This window comes from Hermetia illucens, chromosome 2, assembly GCF_905115235.1.
Source record: "Hermetia illucens chromosome 2, iHerIll2.2.curated.20191125, whole genome shotgun sequence".
NCBI classification, from domain to species: Eukaryota; Metazoa; Arthropoda; class Insecta; order Diptera; family Stratiomyidae; genus Hermetia; species Hermetia illucens.
In genome coordinates this window covers 183,308,225-183,333,836 of record NC_051850.1, presented here as the reverse complement: position 1 = coordinate 183,333,836, position 25,612 = coordinate 183,308,225, and the positions used below count along the sequence as shown (strand labels likewise).

The 25,612-nt window shown below is 46.2% G+C and overlaps 2 protein-coding genes across 2 annotated transcripts in view; both read right to left on the bottom strand.

The window, feature by feature from the left end:
- LOC119647856 (RNA-binding protein Musashi homolog Rbp6) overlaps nt 1–24,245 on the bottom strand; it is a 1,519,969-nt gene extending 1,495,724 nt beyond the window's left edge. The window contains exon 1 of the mRNA XM_038049124.1: nt 24,128–24,245. Within this exon, the coding sequence (XP_037905052.1) occupies nt 24,128–24,152 (25 nt within the window). The 5' untranslated portion in view covers nt 24,153–24,245. The remainder of the gene's footprint in view (nt 1–24,127) is intronic.
- LOC119647857 lies at nt 24,066–24,649 on the bottom strand. Its single transcript, XM_038049125.1, has one exon. It carries the CDS (start codon nt 24,581–24,583, stop codon nt 24,149–24,151), a length of 435 nt encoding a protein of 144 aa, XP_037905053.1. The 5' UTR covers nt 24,584–24,649; the 3' UTR covers nt 24,066–24,148.
- Nucleotides 24,650–25,612: the final 963 nt, after the last annotated feature.

Here is a 25,612-nt window from a genome sequence, read left to right as displayed (position 1 = left end):
AGTTTTCTACTTGGGAATCTTTACGACCGTCCCATCTTCACCAGTCTCGCAGAGAACGTAGATTCGCAGGACTTACAAATAAGTCGAAATAGCAACTCTGCAGAAACTACGAGGCTACGTTCCTCAGGGAGAACGGCAAGGCTGACACCTTTACTCCGTTTGACTGTGTTGATGACAAAGATAATTTCGTCACTGCTTGCCAGAGCCTTCCGTATCCCAGTGCTGTGGTGGTCTGTAATATCATCGACAAGTGGTGGAATGTCACCAGATGATGCATGAAGGAGAACCGTGGTGAAGTGCTCTTTTACACTTTCCCTTAATTCTCACGTTTTCTGCGCTTTTCCTTTCGATTCTCTCCACACTTTTCTCCTCGCTTTTGACGGTTCCAATCTCTCTGAAAAGTCGAAACTAATTTAAAGCATGTTTTTTAAGTCTTACGTTGTGGACCGCCTCCGCACTCTTTAGTGGTCGAACAAGAAGAAAGAGGAAGTTCAACGCACCGGCCCCGTGCCAGGCCGCCAGATGTGTTGGCGGCATTGGTGGAGATGTTCTCACCGCTGGCAATGCAGTTGATGGTTCTTACTTCGGTTGTGCCGCCACTCCATCCCGAGCTGAAACCGCCCGGTTTCAGTGGAGAAACCCGGGACGTGATCCCGCCAACGGTGTAACCGGCCGATCCTGACCCTTTGCAGACGCCTTTTTGGAGCGTCCCCCGGTTTGGCTCGGAGCTTTTGAAACCGCTCTGGTTGCGCCGCGGGTAATACAGTCGTGGGTTCTTGCCCCCGCTGTGCCACTACATTCTTTCCAGTTTATCAACGAATATTGTTGAATCCTTTAGGAAGGATCACTTTCTCAAAATCCAAATATACAAACATTTTATTTGTTAACAAAAACCATATGTTATTTACTCCTTCAGCAATAATGTATTCGAAAGGATACCATGGACGATATACCTAAGCCATTAATTATGAAGGCAAACCTAAATTATTTAGTTTGAACCTTTGTGTCCCAATTATTGAAGGCAAGCACTATATGTGATTTAAGCTGCAAAGTCCTTTTTTAGAAAGCACTCTACCGACATTCCCTGACCCACCACCGATACCATATCTTCCCGCCATTGTCCACTATCGCATTAAACTTCCTGCACTACAGGCACCTCCGTACAACCATCGTTTGACTCCATCCAAATGAAAAGTCTGGAAAATTTGTTCGGACAAAATTTTTTGCCATCATCCTGAAAATTCAGCTCATTCACTGCTACCAAGCCACCGAGTGGTAGCACGAGTGGTAGTTTTGCTGAACGTATCCTGACACGAGAAATTCATGAAAGCTAATAAATTTCTACGTTTTAGAGTCTGACAACACTTGAGACCGAAGGGTGCGGGATGCCATAGGAAGGGAGGTTTTTCCGGGTCGATATGATATGATGAATGATGTGCAGGTGAAGATTTATTCGTTCACTTGGTAGGAATACTTTAAAAGGAGTGAGTAATGCGAAAGGAGGCTGTGTTAACGTGTTAAGGCTGTTCCCGAGGAAGACCACGTGCATATAATTGTGTAAATCACTTGCCATTTTTCCCCGTTCCCAGGTGAGGCACATTTGAAGAGTGCAGTAGACCAGGTGCGATGTTAACTGGATGAAATTTCAGGAATCGGAATTTTGCTGAAAGCCAATTTGTAACTTGGCTACATCAAGTGAGAAGTTGTTGTGTGGAGTCATTAATATTGCTTTCTCCATTAGAAGGTTTTCAAGATCGTTTCCGGATAAGAGGAAGTGAATTTCACTCCTCCTTTTTCATCCATGTGTATTGTGAAGAGTAGAATCACTTCTAATTCTACTACTTCTCCATACTCCCCCGGAAGCGTCATGGCCTCTTATCAAATTTAGTTTAGACGTTATCTTTTATACCGATTTGATCCTTGAAAGTTGCCTATATTTAAAAAAAAGCTAGGAGTCCTGAACCTAATACAGAAAGTCAACTATAAAAAAACAGAAGTGCTGAGGTCACTCAGGATTGGCCTTTTTCGTTTAAACGCCATATTTCATGATTTTTAGAGTCCTTCAACTTCCGAAAATTGGAGTTAGTTTCGGAAGATCAGAGCCTTAGTACCTAAGCAGCACCCACCCTGTCCAAAGTGGTCTCACTAACGCATTGTATAGTAAACAAATTAGGTTACCACGAAAACACATACGTTCGGACCATAGCCAAGTATAGCCAGGACGTTTTAATCCTTTATATGCGCTCTCCCCTGTTCACAGCCTTAAAGGATATGCCAAGCAAAGATAGATTTTTCGGAGAATAACCCAAGCTACCAGGAGCGCTACATGTAAGGTGTAATCACAGATCTCCGGAACAATTGGCTAAGTATCCCAAGAAGTGAGGTCCCAGGACTTGAAAAAGGAGAAAATGTCTGAATTGGTTTAGCCCGATATCAAAAGGATCCGAACTTAGGACACAAGGTCAAAACGAAGCAATTCACCAAAGAGGCTCAGGTAATGAAGGTCCGAGGGATTTAACGTGAGTACCTGTCAAGTCAGCATAATCTCACGGTGCTCTTCAGATACGGATTGATTTTGGGACCACACCACGGAGGGGCGGCGAGTACGTAGATAATCACAAAAGGCAGCGAAGAAAGGACACTACCAAAGGAGGAGTCATGCCTGGAAATGGAAAGTAAAGTGATGCAGTTGTCAAATCGAGATACCTAGAATAAGTATACGTTGGAAATCAAGGCCTGATTTATTATCTCACGTCATTAAAGAAGAAGAAGGTGGACTTTCGAAAGGACTTTTAATCAACATACTATATATAACCAATTCCAAAGAGGCGTTTGAAAAGAATCGTCCGCTTGTAGCCTAAACTGTTGACAATGTCTAGCCACTTGAGGCTTTGTTAGTACCTGACTAGAGGTTTCATCTGATAGCATGGAAGCTGAGGTAGCTCTCTGGAGTAGGTAATTTTTTGAAAGCCTAGGAAATCGAGTTCCAATATTTGGGATTGAGCTGCTTATCGGAGTTTTGTATTGGCCGTGGTTAATATCTTAAATTGCGAAAATAGCTCCTTTACTATCGAAGTGGAAAGACATTTTTTAAAAATTTGGCACGGGAATCAAGGGAGAGCAGCGGTTTATAAGGACCTTGCAACCACTAGAATGAATATCAAGCGAGCATTTGGCATCCACCAGGAGAGGGTCGAAATGGCCTTGAACAGACAAGAAATCTCAACGATGCTTGCCTATGTGCGAACCAAGTCAACCCACACCTACTAGTTGGTAGCCTCAGTCAGTCTGGTGGTCAGCAGCGATGAGGAGCGTTAATGGCAGCCACCCACAATGGCTCTCTCTGGATCTGTGATTTTGCAAACGAAGCTACGGAATTCACCACAATGCACCGTGGGGGGTAATAGTTATGGTAGCCAAAAAAGGGGTGATGCCACCGAGTTCGAAGTAGGAAAAAGGTCGACGAGAAAAGATGGCATGACCTTAATTGCGTCGTACTGCTATGTCGGGCAAAAAGGTTCACAAATTCGCTAACCAGGCAGAAACGCAAGTCATATCCTTGGAGAGGATAGATTTCATCCATCCAACAAACAAGGGTAGCCCTCTACCCTGAAAGAATGTTTTCGTTGGCGGGGTGCTGTTACAGAGAATAATAGCTGCTACCGTCGTCCAGGGAAATATCTCTATGAATGTCAAAAATGGCATACTGTCGACGAAAGAACTTCCAGACCTTATTGCACATCTGCGAAACGCCGAGAAAGTCACCGAATAAAAGTCACTGAGGGAAAAGAAAATCACTAGCACAGCCCCTACCTGCGTAAAATGTGATGCGGAAAGTCTGGCAGATGAGGAACCGACAATTGGGAAAAGGAGGCGAGGGAGAAATAGCTTAGATTAGCCAACGAGGAAAGTCTCGAGAGGTAGAAACCAAACTAACCACGCAGCGTCCTAAAAAAAGGACGAAAATGCAAAACCAGCAGCGTAAAATGGATAGCGATGGCAGTGACACAGCTATAGCAAATTCGAGGTCAATGACGACGACAAAATCAGCGACAAAGAAAACGAGAATAGGTAAACCGCAGCCAGAGGCCCTCCTCATCAAGCCTAATGAAAACAAATCTTCCCCGGAAGTTCTCCCAGAAATCCGCAAAAATACCAAGCTAAACACAGAAGGGACAATTTTACTCGGACGAGACTTAGACGCTAGAGCTCCCGAACGGAGTATGACTCAATCAGACTTTCTGGTTTACTCATTTTGGAGATGTCCACCAGGAGAGCCAGCTTGCAATGAATTGGCGCCCAAAGAAGACTTCGTTCCGGAAAGTCACCTATATACTAGTGGGAGGCTGAAATTGCATGCCCACGGAGGAACTTCACTAGATTTCGGGGGATTGTTCGGCGTGAAAGAGGCCCACATTAGGTAACTCTTTGATCCGCAAAATACGAAATCAACAGGAAAAATGCACGCTGCTGATATGGGATAGTCATTGACATTAATAGGAACCCCCAGCGATCCTCCACGGGTCACTTACGATAGGGGGAGTGGCGTCCCCGAGCGTCCAGCGAAGGACGCAGCAAAAGACCCGACGCGACATCGGAAAGGAGGACTCGCAAAGTGATGCGAAAGAGGCGTAGGGGAAACTGCTGAAACTAACCAAATGGTTTCGATTATAAGCCGAGTGGGAGGGCTGTTCTCAAGATCAAACCCGAAGATAGCAGAGCAGAAGTGTCTTCCATTCGTAAAACGGAGGGTGGTTGAATCCTAGTCGAACTAGGCCCGAGGACAATAAATAAAGTGACATTCTGTGAAGCAGTTAAGGGCTTCTGGGAGAGAAAGCTTTCCTTTCCAGCCTGGAGCCCACGTGTTCTCTAGAAATCCGAGACCTTGACTGCCTTACAGAAAAGAACGAAGTAGAAGAGGCCATCAAAAGCGAATCTCCAAAGGTAACCAATATCCGCATTGGTATCATCTCTGCGAACTCCAGAGGCCACAAACTCGCTATGGTAAAAGTTGCGGTCAGTCAGGCCTTAAAGCGAACACCTGTAATGAAAAGGAAAACCTGCGCCCTAGGCAGGAACCATGGCGCGTCTGATGAGAACGTTACGCACACTGCGGGCTCGGGATCCAGTCTTCAGAGCACAACTGGAAAGAGTTAAGACGCGGTCGGTTTCATGGCACCCCGATATATTAGGTATCGCTGCCATTTGGGCTCGGGACGGCCCCCTCCTTAGGGCTCTTACCCAAGGTCGAGGGGACGGCTTTGTCTGGAATTGGTGTTCAGGGATAATGTTTTCCAGTGTCTATCTCATGCCCAATAAGACGATGTCGGACTTTCGACGCAGGCTTGATGTTTTGAAGGATGCTACCTTAGGAATGGATGGGCAGATCCTGGTCGGGGGTAACTTCAATGCCGGGGCACTTGAATGGGGCATGACTCACCCAGACTCCGGAGGGACACGAATTTTCGAAATGGCGGCGGAGAACAGGTCTGGTAGTTCTAAACTCTGGATCCCCGCCAAAGTTCCGGTGCCCAGGCTGCGGGACGTAACCTTCTCGTCGGAGTCACTGGCATCGTTGGTGGAGAGTTCTGGAAGGCTTCTCGGCAAGCGACCATCAATAGATAGCCTTTGAAGTGGTGGACACAAACTGTCGGTGTGCGCCACTCCGGCACCCTTTCTGTACATGAAGCGTTGCGAGCGTGAACACCGGGAGGTTTGTCGAAACTCTTGAAACATGTGGGGACGCACTGGAGAGTATTCCTGGCGGTGGTGGCACTGCAGCTGACACTAATGTAAATTCAATTATAAACCTGATAACGACGGTCTGTGGAGTTTCCATGTCCAGGAGGGCATCGAGACGTGGCAAACCTTCTATGTATTGGTAGACGGTAGAAATTGCAGAGCTCCGAAAGCAGTGTCACTGGTTCCGCTGTTTAACACAACGTCTAAACGATCGGGAGGAGGCATATACCATAATGACGGAGTACAGATCAGCCAAAAGGAGACTCCGCAACGCAGTAAGCAGGAGCAAAGCTCGCTACTGAGGTGAATAGAGACCAGTAGGCACTCCGTTATAAACTGGTAACCCGAAAAATCGGGGCTCTGTGGAAACCCTGTCCACTTAAGGCCGAGGGGATGGACCCTATTGTACGGGAACTATTCCCTGCGCATCCCCTACAGGATGATGACGTCTGTCCACTGTTCACTTTTATCTATAAAAGAGTTGGAACAGGCAGTCCTCTCTATGAAAAGCAAGAAGGTGCCAGTATTCGATGGTATTCCAGCAGAGGCATTCCAACATCGGTCAGACCTACTACTCGGCGCATTCAACGCTTACCTAAAGGAGGGAATTTTCCCTGCTCGTCGGAAGGTGACGAAGCCTGATCAGCAAAGGGAAAGGTGACCCCGAGTTGCTGGTATGCTTGACACTGGTGGGAAAGTGCTCGAAAGGCTCATCACAAGTAGACTCGCTGAAGCAATACGCGCTGACGGAGACTTATTTCCACGGCAGTTCGGTTTTGAAGCAGGGAGATCCACAGTTGGCGCTGTCAAGCAAATCGTCGATGCCGTTTGACAGGTAGCACATAGCCGCCGAGCTCGACGGGTGGTACTCCACGTAACGCTTGACGTCAGAAACGTCTTTAATTCCGTAAGATAGAAAGATGTTCTAGGCAAATTAGATAACACTTTTCACGTGCCGAACTATCCCTTGCGGATATTGAAGGACAATCTGAGGAACCGCTCTCTGCGCTGGAGGGGCAGAGGAGAATGGAGGTCACGTCAGGAATAGCACAGGAATCCATCCTCGGGTGGGACCTCTGGAACGTTTCCTATGCTAGTCTGCTGAGGCTCGATATGCCCGAAGAGTCGCATCTGGTGGGTTATGTAGACGACGTTGCGGCACTTGTCGCCAAACCCATTGTTGAACAGGCGCAAAGCAGACGGGTAAGCGGATGGATGACTGCTCATGGTTCCAGCCTTGCACTGGAAAAATCCGAAGTAGTCATCTTGACCAGAAAGAGAATCCCGACGCTGTGTCCCATATCAATCGACGATTTGCCTATAGAGTCAAAACCAGCGGTTAAATACCTTTTAATGCTCGACTCGAAGATGAGCTTGTTCTAGCAAATTAAAGCAACAGCGCACATGGCTGCAGCTGGTTTCTCCGCCTTGAGCCGGATAATGGCAAATGCTAGGGGCCCTATATCTACTAAGAGACGTCCCCTATTCTGCTCTATGATGCAGAGGTATGGACTGATACCCTTGACAAGGAGGTGCATCGTAAACGCCTCGCCCAAGTGCAGACACGGGGAGCTTTGTGAGAAGCGTCTGCTTATCGCACTGTCTCAGAATCGGCCGTGATGGTGATCGCGGGATTAATCGCCGTTGCCTTATTTGGCAAAGAGCGTAAAGCTATCTGCCGCCGTAAGGGCGAAAACTTAAGAACTGAACGCATGGTGAGATTGATTACTTTTTTTCCCAACTTCCAAGCGGACATGGAGGTTTTCAGTCTTACCTGCACAAGATTGGGAAGACGCGATCTCCTGATTGTGTGTTCTGCAATGGAGTTGCAGCTGACACTGAACACATATTTATCTCTTGCGAAAGGTGGGACAGTTTTCGTCAGCAGCTTTATGCAGGCACAGGGGATCTCTCTCCAGACAACATTGTCAGAAAGTTGCTGAAGAGCGCTGACAGCTGGAGTCGTGTTACGTATTATGTTCGGGCTCTTATTGCGAAGAAGATTGAACTCGACCGACGGAGGGACCGGATAGCAAGGGCTTCCCTGAAGTAACAACCTCCTCCCTCCCCTCCCTTTTCGTTGGTGAAAGGGATTCCCAGAGTTGAAGGCTCCCAAAGCCGGGAGAACGTAAGGATAACTTAAGAATTCTAGGCTTATTATAGCAGGAAACAGGAAAGTTTGATATTTCTGTTGAGGGATGTCATAACTATACATGGACTATAGTCCCACCTAAAGCCGTATAGAAAGAAGAAACCTGGCGTACCTGCGGGGCAATCCTTTGCTCCTTTTGACAACCAATAATGTTCCCTGGGTGAGCAATTCAGGTCGCATTTCTCGAGCCCAAACATAGTCAATTTTTTATAGTATTTGTGTTAGGGTGTAGGCGTTGGTACAAGTATCCTTCTAAGTTTGGAAATTATGCTGCCCATTACTGGGAGTATTTGCCAAAATCTTCAAATAGGTGTACCAGAGGAACGTCCGCCAAACTATAATAATCGTTTTCCAATGTCGACAACTTTCTTTCCAGCATCCTATTCAAAGCGCAAACAACTTTCATATCACTGACAATAAACCTAATTCAATTCAAATATGCTAAAAGTAACAATCCACTGCACAAAACGTACATCTAAAATATCCTTAAAAGCCCCAATCAGCAGAAACTGCCAGTGCTATCAATACTCCGCCCATTTTAAGCATACAGCACTCGAACTGTCTGAAATTGCTGGACCCCTTTTCCGAAAACGTGACACTGTCCACCTTCCTGTCTAGCAACTTGCAAAACCGAGTCCTTGTTCATTTTCTCCATTGCCAAAACGAAACATTTTCGTTTACTGCATCTTCATAATATCCTTGAAAACAGCTCGCCCATTACACGAACTCAGTACATACCAAGGGAAAAATATATGCTAGCTGTTGAAAGAAAACTACCCCCGGTTTTTCGTATTAAGTACTCGCTCTCTGGCCCGCCTTCACTTGACAACCTCACCCCAATGGTATGGTCGGCTAAGGGCATCAACAACAACAAATAGTTGGGCTGTACGTGCAATGAATTGAATTGAATTATTGACTAGGACATCGGAAATATTTGCCATGAAAACTGGAGAAGGCCAAAACGAACGTTCCTGTGCAACGAACGGATGGGAGAGAAAATAAGGATGCAAAATGCACTGGGCGATTCAGTCACTTTGTCATCCGTTTTCGGGAAAAAAGTGAGTCGACGAAAGGAATAAGGTAGAAGGCCCAAGTTCGGAAGCATGCATGATGGCCTGGCAGGAAGGGCAGCAAGAAACCAGAACTTTAGCATACGAATCGGATCTCTTTGCAGGAGTCAATGTGAGCCCCATCTTGGTGGCTTCAAAGGAAAGTTGAATGGTAATAGAACAGCTCAAAAATGCCAGCGCTGATATCAACAGACGTCGCGAGCCTTGACGAGAATCCACTTGGCAAACTGACAAACATAATAAGGTTGCGAATTCCATGGGTTTTCCATGCATTACCACTGAAAGCTGAAGCTATAATGGGTCAAGAACTTCAAACATGTCTCCCGCGGAATTCAGCACTAGTCGGGACGAACAGACGTTTTTCGACCCCCGTGCGATACCCACTGTAAGGTGCCCCATTAGGATATCCATTATCCCGTTTCTTGTAGCAAGGATATAACTTCAAATGTGTGTAGTCCAACAAGTTACAAATGGATAATTTAAGGCTCATCTGATTCATCCATCAGCTGGAAGGATGTATCTTTGGACTACATTAATCAATTCACAACGACCGACCGTAACCTTCTTGACCCTCTTTCACAACGCATACGTTCGATTACACTTAATGCAAACCAACCCCTATTTTCGCTCTCAAAATGGCAGAGCCTTAATTCGAAACAGGCCAACCCTATCCGTGTCACTGTCTGACTGGTCCTGATCATTATTAAAGCATCTTACAACCCGCAAGAACATAAATGCAGTAGAATTATCGAGAGTGAGTGCTTCAACATGATTTGCACATATGTTGCGATTACTAATGCAAATCAACATTAGAATACCGTTTGCGGGAGAGGAGCTCAAGCGGAGCAGAAATGCATTAATGCAAGTATTTAACGGTGGAACCGATACGCCAGAGTGCTTATGAATTCGTAATGAACTCTTCACTTAACCCAGGATATGTATATTAGACGGAGACGTGGTAATAATTCGTCTGAAATTACGTTGGTCGACCTCCACCTCGCCCCCTGCAATGGGGACTCAACGGGGACATGTCTCTGGAACCACAAAGGGGTGACCCTGGTGTAATAGTAAGCTTCGCATGTTGATATACATAGGTGCAACCGTTCATTTAAACACGAACATATGGATAACTACACATTAACCTTTTGTCCTTATTTGGCAGCGCTCCTGGAGTAATAATTTATGAACTTCTCGTGTAATACGTGGTTGATTTTTGGGGCTCTATTCTATGTCTGCCTTGCAAACAATATTCAGAAGTGATGAATGATTAAACGAAATGAATTCTTTTTTTGGTGGCTTCGCATGGAAGAAGTCGCTTTTAGAGTTAATTCGAAAGGTGAGAGGGGGGAGCTTGGGAGCTCCTTTTTTAAGCAGTATGTAAGGGAAAAACGGCCCCTGGAACAAGGGCTTGAAACCGGCTTAAAGAAGCATTTCCAAAAGACCCACCTTTTGCTGTTGAGACAGCGGATAGATAGTTGACAGGATCATTACTGACGAAGGCATTTATGGGGTGGCGGCACACCGGATGCAGGAACCACTGACTGCATTTCCGACGGTGAGAACACCTCTGCCGACGCACTGTAGATGCTATGCGTTTGGGGGTGGATCTGGATAGCAGTCAAGATCGAGGTCTGCTTCCAGAAAAGGGCGTTCGGGTAGTCGCACGCCGGGACCCTCATCGACCGCGATAATTTGCTGGTACTACCGTAAATTCGGAGCTCAGGCGATTAAATGTACCACCGGATGCACTTTCGATACTACAAGAAAATAGGCACGCTGGGTGCCTCGACGGCGGCTACCCGAAGCGCAGTAACACGTCGCCTTGCAATTTTCGACCCTTTAAGCAGGCGTTGCTTTCTGGTCGACACAGGTGGTAAGTTGTACAACCAGACTCAGAATAGGTTGAAGCGATCAAAAACTTTCCTCCGCCAACCACAATGAAGGATCTGCGAAGGTTCTTGGGCGATCATCAAAGCTTAATTTTCTGGGCCCAAAACAAAAAAACTCACGTGAGTTTGCGTGGTCTACCAAGGCGGTCCAGGCATTTGAAACTGTCAAACAACAACATGCTGATGTTACAATACTGGCATTTCCTTGGTCAAATGCACCCCTAGCTATGTATGACGATGCCTGCGACATAGCGTGACAGCCGGTGACTTTATTGCGTGGCCCAACGAGTGGGGGGGCAGGAACAAGACAGTTGGGTATAATACTGGACAACGAAGATGATATAAACACCTATCGGAAAGGGGAGTAAAGATTTCACGTACATCGACCACCAAGCAATCACTTTTGAAGCGCACCCTAGAAGCTAAAAAAACGCCAGGATGGCTTGCAAAAGGAATGGATGAACAAACGCTCGTAGAGGCGTGGCTCGATCAGTTCGATCGGACAGGTTTCTCAACGGAAAGAGATCTCTAAGCCACGGCACGCATGCCTAAGGCATGTAACGCATCGATGCTTAGGTCAATCCCCAATAGAAGGTCCAATTACTGGTGGAGTAGCGAACTGGCCAACTCTCGATTGATTTGCAGCTCAGACGTCAACACGTAAGATCAATCAAGACCAAAAGGAGCATGCCGCTAAAAGAGCCTGCAAGAACCTCAAGTTCGCCATCAAGCGGAGTACGAGGGAATGCTTTGTTCGGATGGTGACTCCGTGGGGTAGCGCATATAAAATCCTGACGAGACGATTCAGAGGCCTTTCATCTCCACAAACCACATGCCCTACTCTCTTTTTAAAAATCATCCAGTTATTTCCTCAGCAAGAGGGGGGTACTGACACCTTCCAGCGACCACTGAATCTGATGCCGATTGCGAAAGCCGCCAAAGATGAGCTGTTGGAGATCAGCAGTTAAATAAGAGGCAGCAAAGCCAAGGATCCGGACGTCATCCCAAATAAGGCCCTCAAGCTTGCCGTGAAATATAGATAAGATATGTTCGCAGAGGTGCTCGAAGCAGGCAGGACTCTCAGATTGGCAGCATGGATTCCGTAAAGCTAGATCAACCATTGGCGCCATCAAAATGGTTACTGGTTTTGCCAAAATGTCAATTCACGGAAAGGGTTGTACCAGCAAATATTCCGTCGGCCAATTAGAATATTATACAAAATTCTCTGCAATGGGGTGCTTGCTCTTCCCGTCCCAGGGAGGGCTACGATTGTCTGCTTTGCTGAAGATGTGGAGGGACGGAAATAGTAAGAGCGGTAAAGTCCTGGGTAGAAAGACCCGGGCTGACTTTCGCAGACGCGAAAACGGAAGCGAGCTTGATAACCAACCGCAGAAAAAATAACACTGTGAAAGTGGAAGTCGGTTGGTATACTGTTGTATCAAAGCCGGCTACCAAATACCTGGGAGTGATAATTGACACCAAACTGAGTTTTAGGGAACTCCTAGAATATGCATGCCAAAAGGCATCCAGTGCCACCGGGCACGGGCATAAATGTCACTGTCGGAGGTTGCTTCTAGCCGGAGTGGTGTGGTCCATCCTGTTTTACTCGTTACCTATGTGGACTGACGTGCTTGGAAACTCTCAGAGACGGAAGGAGGTGTACTCGGTTTACCGGCTGATAGCTTTGAGGGCTTTCAGTGCCTTTAGAACTACATGGGATGAGGCAGTATTGGTGGGGGTAGGCATGATCCCTATAGAGATTCTGCCGAAAGAAGTGAGTGTGCTGTGCCATGCAAGACGTATGGAGAGGTACACAGAACGTAGAAATGTGGCAAGACCAGAGTCGCATGACCGCTGATAACGCAGATGGGACGAGTTTACGAAGGGTCGGTGGACGCACAGGCTTATTCCCAACATGAAGGTGTACCTTGAGCAGAAACATGGCGAGACCAACTAACATATTACCCAGTTCCTCACGGGATACGGTGGTTACTACAGACAGTATCTGCACCACTTTGGGCTGGATAATTCTCCGAATTGTTCTAGATGCGGTGGCATACCGGAGGATCCAGAACATGTGATTTTGCACTATCCAAGATTTTCAATGGAGAGGAGGAGCTTAAACCAAATTTTGGGCAGCAGCGTGAGCTTTAAAAAATTAGTTGCGGAAATGCTGAAGAACTGGCATACAGTTTACTCCACCATCGTGCAAATACAGGAGGAGTTGGTGAAGAAGCAAACACAAAGGGAGGAGTAGGACGAATTCCTAAGGACAAACCTACTACCTCGGGAAGTAATACCTAAATGGTGGTTCCGCGGAACTGGGGCTGGAGAAACCGGGTTAAGGTTTTTAGTGGGTGCAATACGCGCCCGCTATAGCTCCGGCCTTTGTGCGACGGAGCTGGGGCGGACGTGACTTTCAAAGATTTTCCGACTCCGTTTACCAACAAAACAAAAAAAGATGGGTAAGTATCAGTGGCCGCTCCGATGAACCCAATTAGCTCTGTGGGGCGTAGTTTGAATACCACAAACTCCCTAAGGCTACGAATGCTCGTAAGAGGACATGGCGACCGAGTACAGATCTTTAGAGCCAACCTGTAGCATTCACGAAAGAAAGAGTCTGTCTGAGATTCTCAAAGGATGCTTTACCTAGTGTCCTTAGCAATCGCTAAGGGAGTGCCAGAAAGTTCCCCTCTTCCCCGCAATTTCGGTAATGCAAATTGTAGGGTATGGCGAGTCTGGTAACATTGTCCCTTATAGGCCAGCGCCCTGTGTAGGCCACCGTAATCTTGTATCCACTTTGCATCACAGTTGGTGCCTCCGCAATGAACCCACGGTGAACGCAAGGAAGACTGGATTGGCTATGTTTACCAGGAATGTCAGGTGGGGTAGATATACGCTGCCTGTTTAGTAGGGAGGAAATCCTGCTGACATAAACAGTCAAGTATTTAGGAACACATTTCGACTCTAAGTTAAAGTGAAAGCGCCATATCCAGGAACAATATCAGAAGTACTGCAGATTGCTTTGGTGCTGCAGTACTGCGATAGGTAAGACCTGGGGACTTTCACCAAAACCAATACATTTCGTGCATCGTCTAATGGCCTAGACTGAACTTTGCTAACAGCAGAAAGCTCGGCTCGGTTGCCTAAGTATTACTGGAGCAATGAGTACTACGCCAACTGCAGCATCGGAAGCTATCCTAAATCCTACCCCCATTCACGTCGAGGTGAAACGGCAAGCAGCCAACGACGCATATGGACTCGATACCATTGGAGCGTGGAAAGACGGCCATTCACACGGTCATGCGTCTTCCTGGAAATTCCTTGACAAACATCCGATAGCTCTAAATGCCTCTAAATGGTTTCCAGATTCGTCTTTGAAAAGACATACACTGTCGTAATGACCAACAGAGAAGAATGGTTGATAAATGGCCATGAGACTTAATGATCTTCACCGACCAGTCAGTCATGGAAGGCGGATCAGGACCAGGGATGTTGTCGGAAAATCCGATTATGGAACTGGCCCGCACCTCGGAAAAATGATGGCCATATCGCCAGTTTATTGGGATTCCGACAAAAATGGAGGGGTGTCGCACCATTCGAATCTGTTTCAACAGTCGGGCAGCATTACCAGCACTAAGCAGGAACGAAATGTCAAGTCAGTTGTTGTGAAGTTGTCATTAAGTGCTACTGAAACTTGGCCGACTGAACGAAACATGCCTGATGTGGGTGCCAGGTCACTCAGAGGTGGCTGGTAATGGGAAAGCTGACAGACTGGCACGCCAAGGGTCTAAATCCACAATGATGGGGCCAGAACAAGCTTTCAGAATTCGGCCATGCGCTGACAAGTCTACTCTGAAGGGTGAAATTGCAACGATTCACGCAACCGAGTGGAGAAATTTTAAATCTTGCCGGTAGGCAAAAATCCTTATGAAAAAGAACTGGGAACGCTAGAGTGGCATTTTTGTTGGCCCCTAAGAAGTGGGCGCGGCCTGGTCTTATTATACTTCAGGTTAAAGTTGCATAATTCGGCAAGTCCTCACACGACCTCCGTATGGTGACCGCTGGGAACCGTCTTCGGGCGGGCCAAGAGTGTGCAGGACCGGGCTGGTAGTAGGCTCATCCAACTGACGAGGATCTGCTTGTCTGCTGGTCATGTGTTAGGGGCAAGTAAATCTGGCGGGGAGATGGACTGAAGCAACAGCAACAGCCCCCAAGCCAAGGTGGAATAGCATGCGCCGAGGGCTGCGTGGCCAATGGTCAGCTTGGTCTTTAGTATGCGAACTCTGAATACCTTGGGCACCTTCAGTGTCAAATAAGACCGTTACCTTGGTGGTCGGGCCAGCCAGGATGGACATTCCTCCCGAACTACTCGTGGGACCAAAACATGGACTCAATTATCAAAAACCAAAAACCGACGATGGAAGAAGAGGGGGTTGGGGGGTTGTTGGCCTCCAGCCAGGTAACAATAGCCGTCGAAAGCAGTACACTCGGTGCCAGCCGTAGCACCGTTGTGCTGAAAACAACCGCAGGGACCTCCCGGAGCGAGGCCTCAGACGGACTAGTGGCTTCCAGCCTGGAACGTAGAAAGTGGAAGACTGGCGGCGTGTTGCAAGACTATGATACAGTATTCTTTACGGACGGATCAAAGATGGCCTATGGGGTCGGGTCGGGTTTTCTCGAATATCCAAGTCGTATGGTCTCCCAGGTTTCGCCAGTGTATTCCAGGCGGAAGTACTGCCGATATTGGTAGTCTATCGATGGCTGGAGCGTGATTCGAGCCCCAAGCGTAACATAGCCGTTCTGACCGACAGCCAAGCGGCCATCAAGGCTTTGCACTCAACGACGACATCTTCCCGGCTGGTGTGGCAGTGCAGAGACGCGCTTAACCGTCTGGGCGGCGCGCTCAAGGTCACTCTCCTCTGGGTTCCCGGGCATAGGAACATAGAGAGGAATGAGTGGGCTGACGGACTGGCCAGGCAAGGCTCTGCTCTTGGCAGTCCCTCGGCGAATACAGTTGGTGTTCCGCTGGCGGCTGTCGGGGCCGAGTCTACTCGCACTACCTAGCAGCCGCGGGCCTCAGAATTGGGCTCCTTGGAGCGGGCACTGATACCTACCTACCTAAGAAATGGGACATGAAAACCCTAATACGGCCTCTATTCCTGAAACGACTGAAAATGAGGGTACAGCCGAACTCAGTAACAATAGTGACGGTTTCCCTCACTGTGTCCCTCTTGATGGTAAGGAGCTACATTGTTCTCATCAAAATCGCTTAACCGTGCATCCTCGTAAATAAGTAATAATCCTTTCATAGTAGAATCTACAAGCGTTTATATTTTATGTGCGTGCATCTGGCAATAAGAAGAACGCCATTCGGAGACTATCAAAATCCAATTGAAAATCATCTTCGAAAATGACTTTTCCCCATCAGCAATAACTTTAAATCTCCATCATCAATCAGTTTAATGGCTCTCCAACCATTTTGATCTGCACTTTCCGGACATCCTGAATGCAAACTAAATCCTATCAACTATAAAATTTCGTTGCTCCGCCATCGTTTCATAGTCAGCAAGGATTCCTAAATTCAAATTCTTGCTGCGTTTCTAAACTGTAAGGCAGAGATGGTTGTGCATCAGGAGTGGCTGCAAGGATATAGTGGAATACGTTGTGCATGAGTATGACTTTGACCGAGGTTCCTTCAAATTGTTTTGTTTTGTCCGAAGTTTGTGGTTGTTGGTGGTGCTGAGGCGATCCTTGAAATGTTATTGTTTTAAAGTTCGAAACGTGGACAATGGACGCGATAAACGAAATAATGGACTTTTGGAAACTTTTGGGTTTTCCCAATTGTTCAAAGCTTTACGAGGTTACGAGATGAACAAGTTATTCAAGCCCTTCAGACAAGCATCCTTCTGCAAAAAAGTAACCCGGACGATACGTATATTTATGCAAATGCCAGTGCACCAGCCTCCGGTACCGCCCGAAGGATTCACACATTATCGTCGTATGAACTATGCAGCGTTGAACTTGCAATCTTACAATCGCTAGCGCCACAACCTCAGCAACAAAACGTAACCAACAAAGTGTCCAGGGGAGCTGTTACAATGATTCCTGCCCGCATTTGATGGCGAAGTAACTGCAATTGTACATCGACCACGACTCCTATGATTGTTGCAGGCATTGAAAATGGACGAGGTATAGCAGGATTCCGCTCTGAATATGCCATAAAATCTAAAAGAACATGACCTACACCGAACAGATTGGAGCATGTTTTCGGTGGTAGATGCTGCCGATGGAGCTCTTTAAGGAAGACTCGTCCTCGTAACACGGAAGATAGCTCGGGGTGGATGGCGTTGATGATGATGGTGCTATCGATATCACAGGCCCATGTAGTTGTTTTTGCTGGAAAGGAAAATAGTCAAATTTGTTGCAATACTGGATTTAGCGCTGAATACTGAGCGGGTACGCGTAAGGATGCAGGTCCATTGCTTGCCTCCTATGCCAGATATGTGCTGTTGAATTGAATCTTCTGCGTAGTTTCCAAGGATCTGCTTCGTGGAAGCAGTTCAAAAAGGAATGAACGCTGGGTCTCGGTAATTTCAGTTAAGGTCATGACGCTACAAAAGAGCACAGAGATCCAGGAGATCAGGATAGTTCGGTGCTTCTCTCGCGGATAAGTTTACCCTGAACGCTTGGCTCAATTCTCTGCAGCTAGACTTCTAGTGTCATTTAAGTTGCAACCGCTGTGCGTCTGTGCTTGCTTACTATGGCGATTGCAGTTGCAGAAACAGAATTATGTGGCCGTTAACAGCGGTAATAGCGGCAATAATCGGTGCCAAGCTAATTTATCGCTCAGCAGTGGGGGTATTGTATCTAAAACGACCCCCAAAGAGCTGTTTCCGATTCAGATAGCGTTGTCTAGGTAAATGCAAAACAGTGGTCGTGACAATGATTGCTTCCGGTACGAATGTTGCCTGGTACGCTTTGTGTCCCGCACCCTGTTCCGCACTGCATTGCAATTATATATGCCACTGCATCTGAATGAGAGTCATAGAATCAAAGCGGGCGGCGAATTATAGTTATCGCAAAGGATAATGGAATGTGAAAATTTGCAATCTTAGCGAAAATGTCTGCAGTTATTTGTGGTTTTGAAAATTACTTCAGATGTTCAGATAGATAGCGGAATTAGTGGTGGGTGGAGTGAGAAATTGATGAATAATGCATTTGTTGATTAAGGACGATATAGCTGGTATCATAATGACCTGTTTTCCAGCTTTAGCATGTCATTGCTGAGAGAATGAATGTTGTATTGCGCGAGAAGAAATAAATTGCAATTGAGCATTTAGTGAGAAGCTTTCTCACACTTTTTTGGTCTCCTGGACTCCTTTTTATTGGGTCAGTTGCTCAAAAAACTCAACCGAATACAATTCTGTCCAGAGCAGAGCCTCTCCTCTGCCTTGGGAGTAAATCAAACTAGTAGTTCTGGCCTAACCGAGCCGAAGCTGTATTAATTAGTTGAGAGACCACTTCGGTGATGTCAGTCCCAGGGTAGAGGTGAGGCAGCGTCGGACGAGTAGCCTCTGTTCTGGACGAAACCTTATTCCTAATGTACAAAAGTAAAATCTAGGACCAAACTGTGACTGCCTTTCAAAATATTTCCTTGATTTGTCTAACCCAGAACCGCGCGAGAAACTTAGAAATAGGACAAATTAAAGTTAGTGACTATGTACGCCTTATTTGTCTTGAAGTTGACCATATCTTACTCCGAATCCTATACTGTTTCGCTATCTGAACTATGCTCCACAACCTGGCGAAGAGGAGGCGCTATTCTGCACTAGGTAGTTCCAGTACCATCCACAATGACAAGACAATGCCACTGAGATGACAATGGCGGGTGCTTTCCATATACTGCTCCCACATTGGAACACAGAGACCACATTTTCTCGGATCACCCTCAACCAGATGTTCTTGTTCAGAAAGTTACATTTTCAGATTTTTGCCCGAACAGCGAAAGTGGATCTAGTGCTTTGAATGTGCCAGAAAGCATCAAGCTCAGTGCCACCAAGAAGAACCAATTGATCGCCGGAAGACGCACTGCATCCTTAAAGAACTATTGTGTAACTCTTACTGGATATTGTGTACCTATTCACGATAGTATGTCAAGCAAGCCTATAACCTTTAGGGATTGCATCTGGTATTAATAAGCGCTCTTCTAGGTGCCCCGACACAATTTGCACAAGTGCCAGACACTGCCCTAGAACGTGTATAGAGGTTTTAACACACTCCGCACAGAAGACAACAGGCAGTGTCGTCCCTAGCTTCCCTAGTTAGTTGAGGTGGGAGTGACCAGTGAGAATTCCCACTATGATTCAGAGGATCCTGTTAATAATAATCGGTGGGGCAACAATCCATATTGGACTTGAAGTGAAGTGTTAGAGCACTTCAGTCAATACCATAACGGTACACTACAGGATTACAGTACCCAGTAGGAGGCAATGTAGTCAGCATTACGCTCGCCCGAAATTATTACCCCGGAAATATGAGTCAGGTACAGGACAGCTGATCTCTGGTATCCCCCGTCACTGCCACCAGTGAGATTTTAACCGCGACCTTCCGTACGACAGCCTTGTGCTCTAACCACTCAGCTATCCGGACATACGGAGGATCCTCTTGGTGAGGTTTAAATAGTCCTTTATGCGGTTGAGTTCGTATCCCCCAATAAGCACGTTGAACTGCTCCATTGCTGGCAAACCGGCTCAGTATAGTTCCCTCAGTTTCTGTTTCTGATTCTACAGAAAAGTTCTGGCCCATGTAAACGCGTCGCTGCTCCTTTCTTGGCTAGTTCCTCCACTGCCTCATTGACTTCCAACCCAACATGGACTGGAACTCAGAGTATCCAGCCCTTACTGAGCAAGTCGAGTGTATTCAGTTTCTCAAGGCATTCTCATATCAGTTTAGAGTTCATCTATTTGGACCTAAGTGCCTTGATCGCCGCTTGACTATCAGTCGGAATAGCAATATTCCGTCCCCTATAGTTCCTTTGGAGGTGTTTGTGGCGTATGCCTCCGTCTCGGATATGGTAGTGTGCTTACCCATTAGGGGGGGGGGGGGACCCACTTCCTCTGCTGTGAGGCGTCCGTCAGTATAGCAAGTAATCAGTTGCTGGTTTGAGCTTCTGTTTCCCTGGCCAACGCAATGGTGGAATTCCACGCTACCCTACATTTCTCGTAGCTTACCACAACAACGGCCCTCCTGGGCATCCGTTATTTTCACCGATCCCCCTCCAGGTTCCCCCAGTTAACCAGGTCTCACGACATTCTTTTGAATGTGGTCGAAAACTTTGGTCATTTGGTGATAATTTTGATGGCGACCCAGGACGCATTGGTATTTTTGGGTGAGTTGTTCGTGGTTTGTGGGTGTCAGTTACGAGAAAAAAAAACTTTTCCGTTAGCTTGTAAGCAGAGGCAGTAGGAACACGCAAGTGATGGGAAACGAACATTAGGAATCGTCTCTTGAACTCCATGCATAGATAATCTTAATCTGGAAGGGAATACCGGCAATATATTTTAGAGACCGATCTCTCTTGCGGCAGACCCTAGCAACAATTGATTAGACTTTCCAGAGTAGAGAACCGCAGTGCCACAGGAAAGAGAGTGGTACTTTCCGGAATTCCATTATTTCACTTTGCTTAGACCCAAAAAGCCCAGCCGATGCTACCGGAATTGAATTTCAATCCTTAGATAGAAAAATACACTTTCAGAGGAAGGGGCCTGGGATCTATAGAAACCAATCATTGCGCTTGGAAAAAGGACTCTAGCAGAATACTGGGTGGCGGTGGATCGCCTTCTGCGTCGCTCAAGTGTAACATATATTTGAATGGTAAGGCTAGAGATAAAGACACCCAGACCATCCAATGCTGCTATACCCAGAGGGTCGCAATATACAACTCAGGAACAATGATGGAACAATGGAAGAACCAAATCGCAAATGATTCCAGGGAAGGAATTTCAACCAGAAGCTTTGGGGAAAACTTAGAAGAGACGATCGAGAGGAAGAACACCGGTAAGTGAAGGGCTTTTTAAAACAGGCCATTAGAAGGAGTACCCACAACCAACTGCTTCAAACAATTATGCTACGGTGCCTATCTTAACCTTTGGAGTGGTACTGACAGAATGCCGATGAAAACGTTTCAAAGATCCCCTAGGAGAAAAGAGATCATTGCCACTCTGTTTCCTCACCATCAAACCAGCGGAGGGAAACAGTGGTCTACCTCAACAAGTACATGGTGCCTTCAGTAACTGAGAAGATGTTACGGGAAATATGAGGTTGTATCTGCCTGCTGACCACAATGGGCAGAGGGGTCATCGACAACAAACTGTTACCCGTCATCGAAAGCTATGGAATTTGCTCGATTTGCTGAGTTCTGGCGGTTGCTGTGCCGTGTTGGCATTGTATGCCAAAAATGCATTCAACTCTGCTAGCTGGGACCCGATAAAAGGCGTTATTTCACATGTGCGTTCCTAGATATTTGGCGAGTCTGGTCAACAATTAGGGGACAGATCAGGGCCTCAAAGGGGTAATCGTCCCTGCGGGGTACCACAGGGCTCGGTACTGGGTCGTTTGCTGCTGCAATGTCCAATATAATGGAGCGCTTGCTCCTTAAGTCTCAGAAGAAGATACGATTGTTAGACTTTGAGGGTTTCAGTGCTTTTGGAACCCCATCTGATGAGGCAGTACTTATAGTGGCGGGGCAACTAGGATTATAGTCGACACTTTGGCGAAAAAAATGAACGTGCTTTACCGTAGGAATGCGGCAAGGTGAGATTCACATAAACTGTGTCATCACACATGACGCACAAACTCATTCGGGAGTATTACTTAGTTCCTCACGCCTCATTGCCCCAGATCCGCGATGGAGAGTAAAAGCAAACACTGAGAGGGAACGTGAACCTCAAAAAATTAGTCCTGAAGGTTCTCTGGATGAAAGAGGGTCGTGGTTTGTCCAACAATCGTAAATATACAAAACGAACTGTTGAAGAAAGTAAAAAGGGGAAAGCTGGAAGGAGGAGAAATACGAATACCTAAAAGTGAATTCACTCCGCGAAGTAAGTAAATGATGATACCGCAGAACTGAGGCTTGAGAAACCGCACTCTAGTTCCGCCGCTCGTGCGACTTTGTTGACCCAGTACCATTTTTGTTGAAAATGTGACCAATGGGTTAAGTTTTTTGTTGAGGATGCTGGGAGTCCTGAGTCCGCACCCACTTGTTGACAGACTGGACCACTTGGGAACCAACTTACTTCCACTCTTGTGGTTTTTTTTCGAAAAATTTGACTAATGGTTTCATTCAGGGCAGAGGTAACTCATCAGATGCTCCTCGCTCCCTTTAGGTCCGAATTTACGACGGATTTCACTTCAATATAGTTCGCAATCATGTCGTGTTTGCGATTATATATAAATGGAGCGAATACAACAAGTCGCTACTTTCGGTCACGCTGCTCCCAAGGCAGAGGTAGGGCAGAGGTGAGGCAGCTTCTGATGAGTCTGCTCTGGACGAAACTGCCACTAATTTTTTTTAAAAACTTGGGTGTTCAACCCAAAAAAAGGAGTCCGTGGACCGCAAGAGAGGATCACCTCCGGTGGTCCGGTCCGTCATCAAGTGGGTGCAGACTTAGTACTCGCAGCACCCTCAACAAAAAATTGACCCATTGGTCACTGTAATCCCTCCTCTCATTCTCATCATGCGGTCCGAGTTTGATCACTAGAGTTTATTCACGGATGATACAATCAGGTTCTTAGTTGAAAACCAATGCCATCTTCATTGAGAGAATTTACAGAAAAAAGATAACTGGTTCCAGAGATATAGTATCTACGACAAAAATAGGTATTTTTCAACATTGGCAGACATTTTTTCTGCTATCAACGGCTCAAAATGAATTTCAAGAAACAACCAGCTATCACTATTACCAGACTCCGTTGCCTCCCCTTTCTCCGGCTGCAGGACTGGAGGTATCCCCCTTAATCACTTCAACTGACTTATATGCTCCAGAGAAAATCTGCAGCAATTTGTATGCATTATAAATGAAAGAGCGATGATGATTATTCGGAGAGTGGAAAATAAGAAAACAACTGTGACATTGTTACTTTGAATTTCAGCTTTCCCCAAGCAAAATCCTCGCCCATGACCCAGAACTCTATTGCAAAGAAATGGTACCAGGGAAAAATTAAATTCTTTCCATGTCGGAATACAAATTTCTCCGGGTCATTAGGTGGATGATTGGGACGTTCTAAAGGAAGACACCATAGCAGGGGACGCCCGCAGCATGTATAAAGGGTACTAAGTTCACTCGGGCAACACTTTAACACTCTCGGCGAGAAGTAATTAGAAGGGAAACATACTCATTTCAGTTAGATATAAACGTATAAGGGTGAATGTATCTATATCTGTTGTCTAATGAAATTGGCGTCAGGGAACAATCATCTTAGCAAATTTGCACGTAATTTTCTGAGAAAATTTTCTTGCGATGGTAAAAGTAAAAATGATCAAAATGCAGAAGAAAAGATTCATGGAATAACGAGGCAAGACGTGAGCAAGCGAAGAATTCTTCATTATTAGATAATTGCATCTGAACGTAAAGGACTTCTCTAGGTTAAAAGAAAAGGGTGTGGGATATTATATAGAATTTTAACCGTAGTGTATCTTTAATCTTTTGTACTTTGTGCCTCTATAATACAGGCTTGTAGACCTAGCCTAGACCTAGAATCCTCCAAAATTAAAAAGGGGACGACGACGGCTCCGATTCCATACCAGGGCATAGCCAACTCATCAGATGCTGCCTCGCCTCTTCCCTGGGAGCAGGGGCAGGGAGCTCCCGCAGGGGGGGAGCTCCCGCCTATGTCCTGGTACGGAAACGTAGCCGGCTCCGTCGCTTTTTTAATTTTTGAACTTTGGGTGTTAAACCCAAAAAGAGGAGTGCGTGAACTATAAAGAGCGGCAATAAGTTGCTCTCCATTTGGTCCGGTCCGACATCAAGTGGAAGCAGACTTAGGACCCCTCAATCCCTACACAAAAATCTGCAAAAGTGTTCAAAAATGCTTATAGAACTGTCACCGACGTATTGTTTACACCCCATTTAATCATACTATATTGAACGGGGCTTACAAATTATTTATTCCAAATCCCAATCCAAGTATCTGATATGCGTATTTGTCATCTTAAAACAGCAAACACAGTAAACAATTTTTAAACATCCAACATTTCTCAACTCTAATCTAACCTGAAACATGTCTACCTCTCCTCATGCCACCCTCGTTATAAAAGGCTTTCCAGTCCAAGGTGGCCTTTCTGTCACCTTATCCTGCATAATCCTCAATCCGATCTCCGTCAGGTCAGTCCGCAATAGTGGATGATGTAAGACTCTGAGATCTTCTCCGTCAAGTTCTCGGAAGCACCCTCTTTCGCTTTCCCATCCATAGACTTGATTTTCAGTTTCAGGGTAAGGATTTCGCGCTCGGGGTCCAGCCCTTCTTGTCCGCTCGACTAATTTTTCATATTTTTCAAGTTTGGTTTCATCGCTGTCCTTAAGTGGCGCTTCGGTGTCGTATTTTGAATAAAATTTCAGAGTAATCATGGGCCTGTGTGCGTCCGCCCGAAAATGCTCATAAACCTTGTAATTTCGCATCAAGCGCTCGTTTTGCTCAAGGAGAAACTGATGTGGTAGCTCCCGGGGCATGTTGGAGGCTCCAATTTAAACACAAGAATTACTAGTGAACTAATTTACTGCTTTCGAAAGAAACATTGACAATAAATGACAACTGTTTTGAACGGCCTCCTACACGAACAGCAATCCAGCAAACCGATCTTGATACAGAACCTGGACGTCAAGTTCAAAGATGTTTTCAAAGTAGTTAGTATCAAACTTACGGAATTGATTCAGAACCTGCAGTTCCAAGATGGCCTGAGGAACTTCACGGCTCAAATACAGGAGCAGATCAAGTTGGCAACATACAAAGTAAGGAGAACCACGAGGTCCAAGGTCCAAGGTCCAAGGAACTGAATAAAGAAACCAAACTACAGAAAGAACTCTAGCACAAAACAGTTTCAATGTCATCTTGGTGTTGAGATAACTGGACTTCTAGATTTTAGACAAACCAACGAAAGCGGATCTGGCGCTGTTAATGCGTCGGACAACATCTAGTTCAGTGCCACCACCACGCATTCGATGATCTGTCCATTAATCTAGATAGGGAGAGTGCGAAGACCTGTCAGACTGAGAACCTTGGTTTTGTTGGTGTTTATCTTCAGGTCTACTTCCCTATATTTCCAAATCCAGAGCCATTTAACCAAGACCCAGCAAAAGAGCAGACAGATGTCACCCGCGTAATCGAGGTGTTTGAGAAAAGATGTCATCGTCCATTGAATTCTTCCTCGTCTCCCGGACAACGCAGCATGAAGAAGGTCACTGATAACAAGAAGAAACGACATCGTCTATAAGATGCAACCCTGGTGGACCCCGCTTTTGACCACAAACTCCTCCAAGATTTTAAATCGGTGCAGTACATGACATTTTTCGTCATTTTATGTCGCTTTAGGGCTAGACCGGATACCGGTTGTTGCGCCGTTGATGATAATATGTCGTTTTGATAATAACTTATCCGGAATGCCGCTCCTTCATTGAGCGCTCCAGGTACACTCCCTTTTCACACTGTCAAAAGTTTTCTCGAAGTCAATGAAGAGCAGGTGCGGCAAAGATCTAAATTTC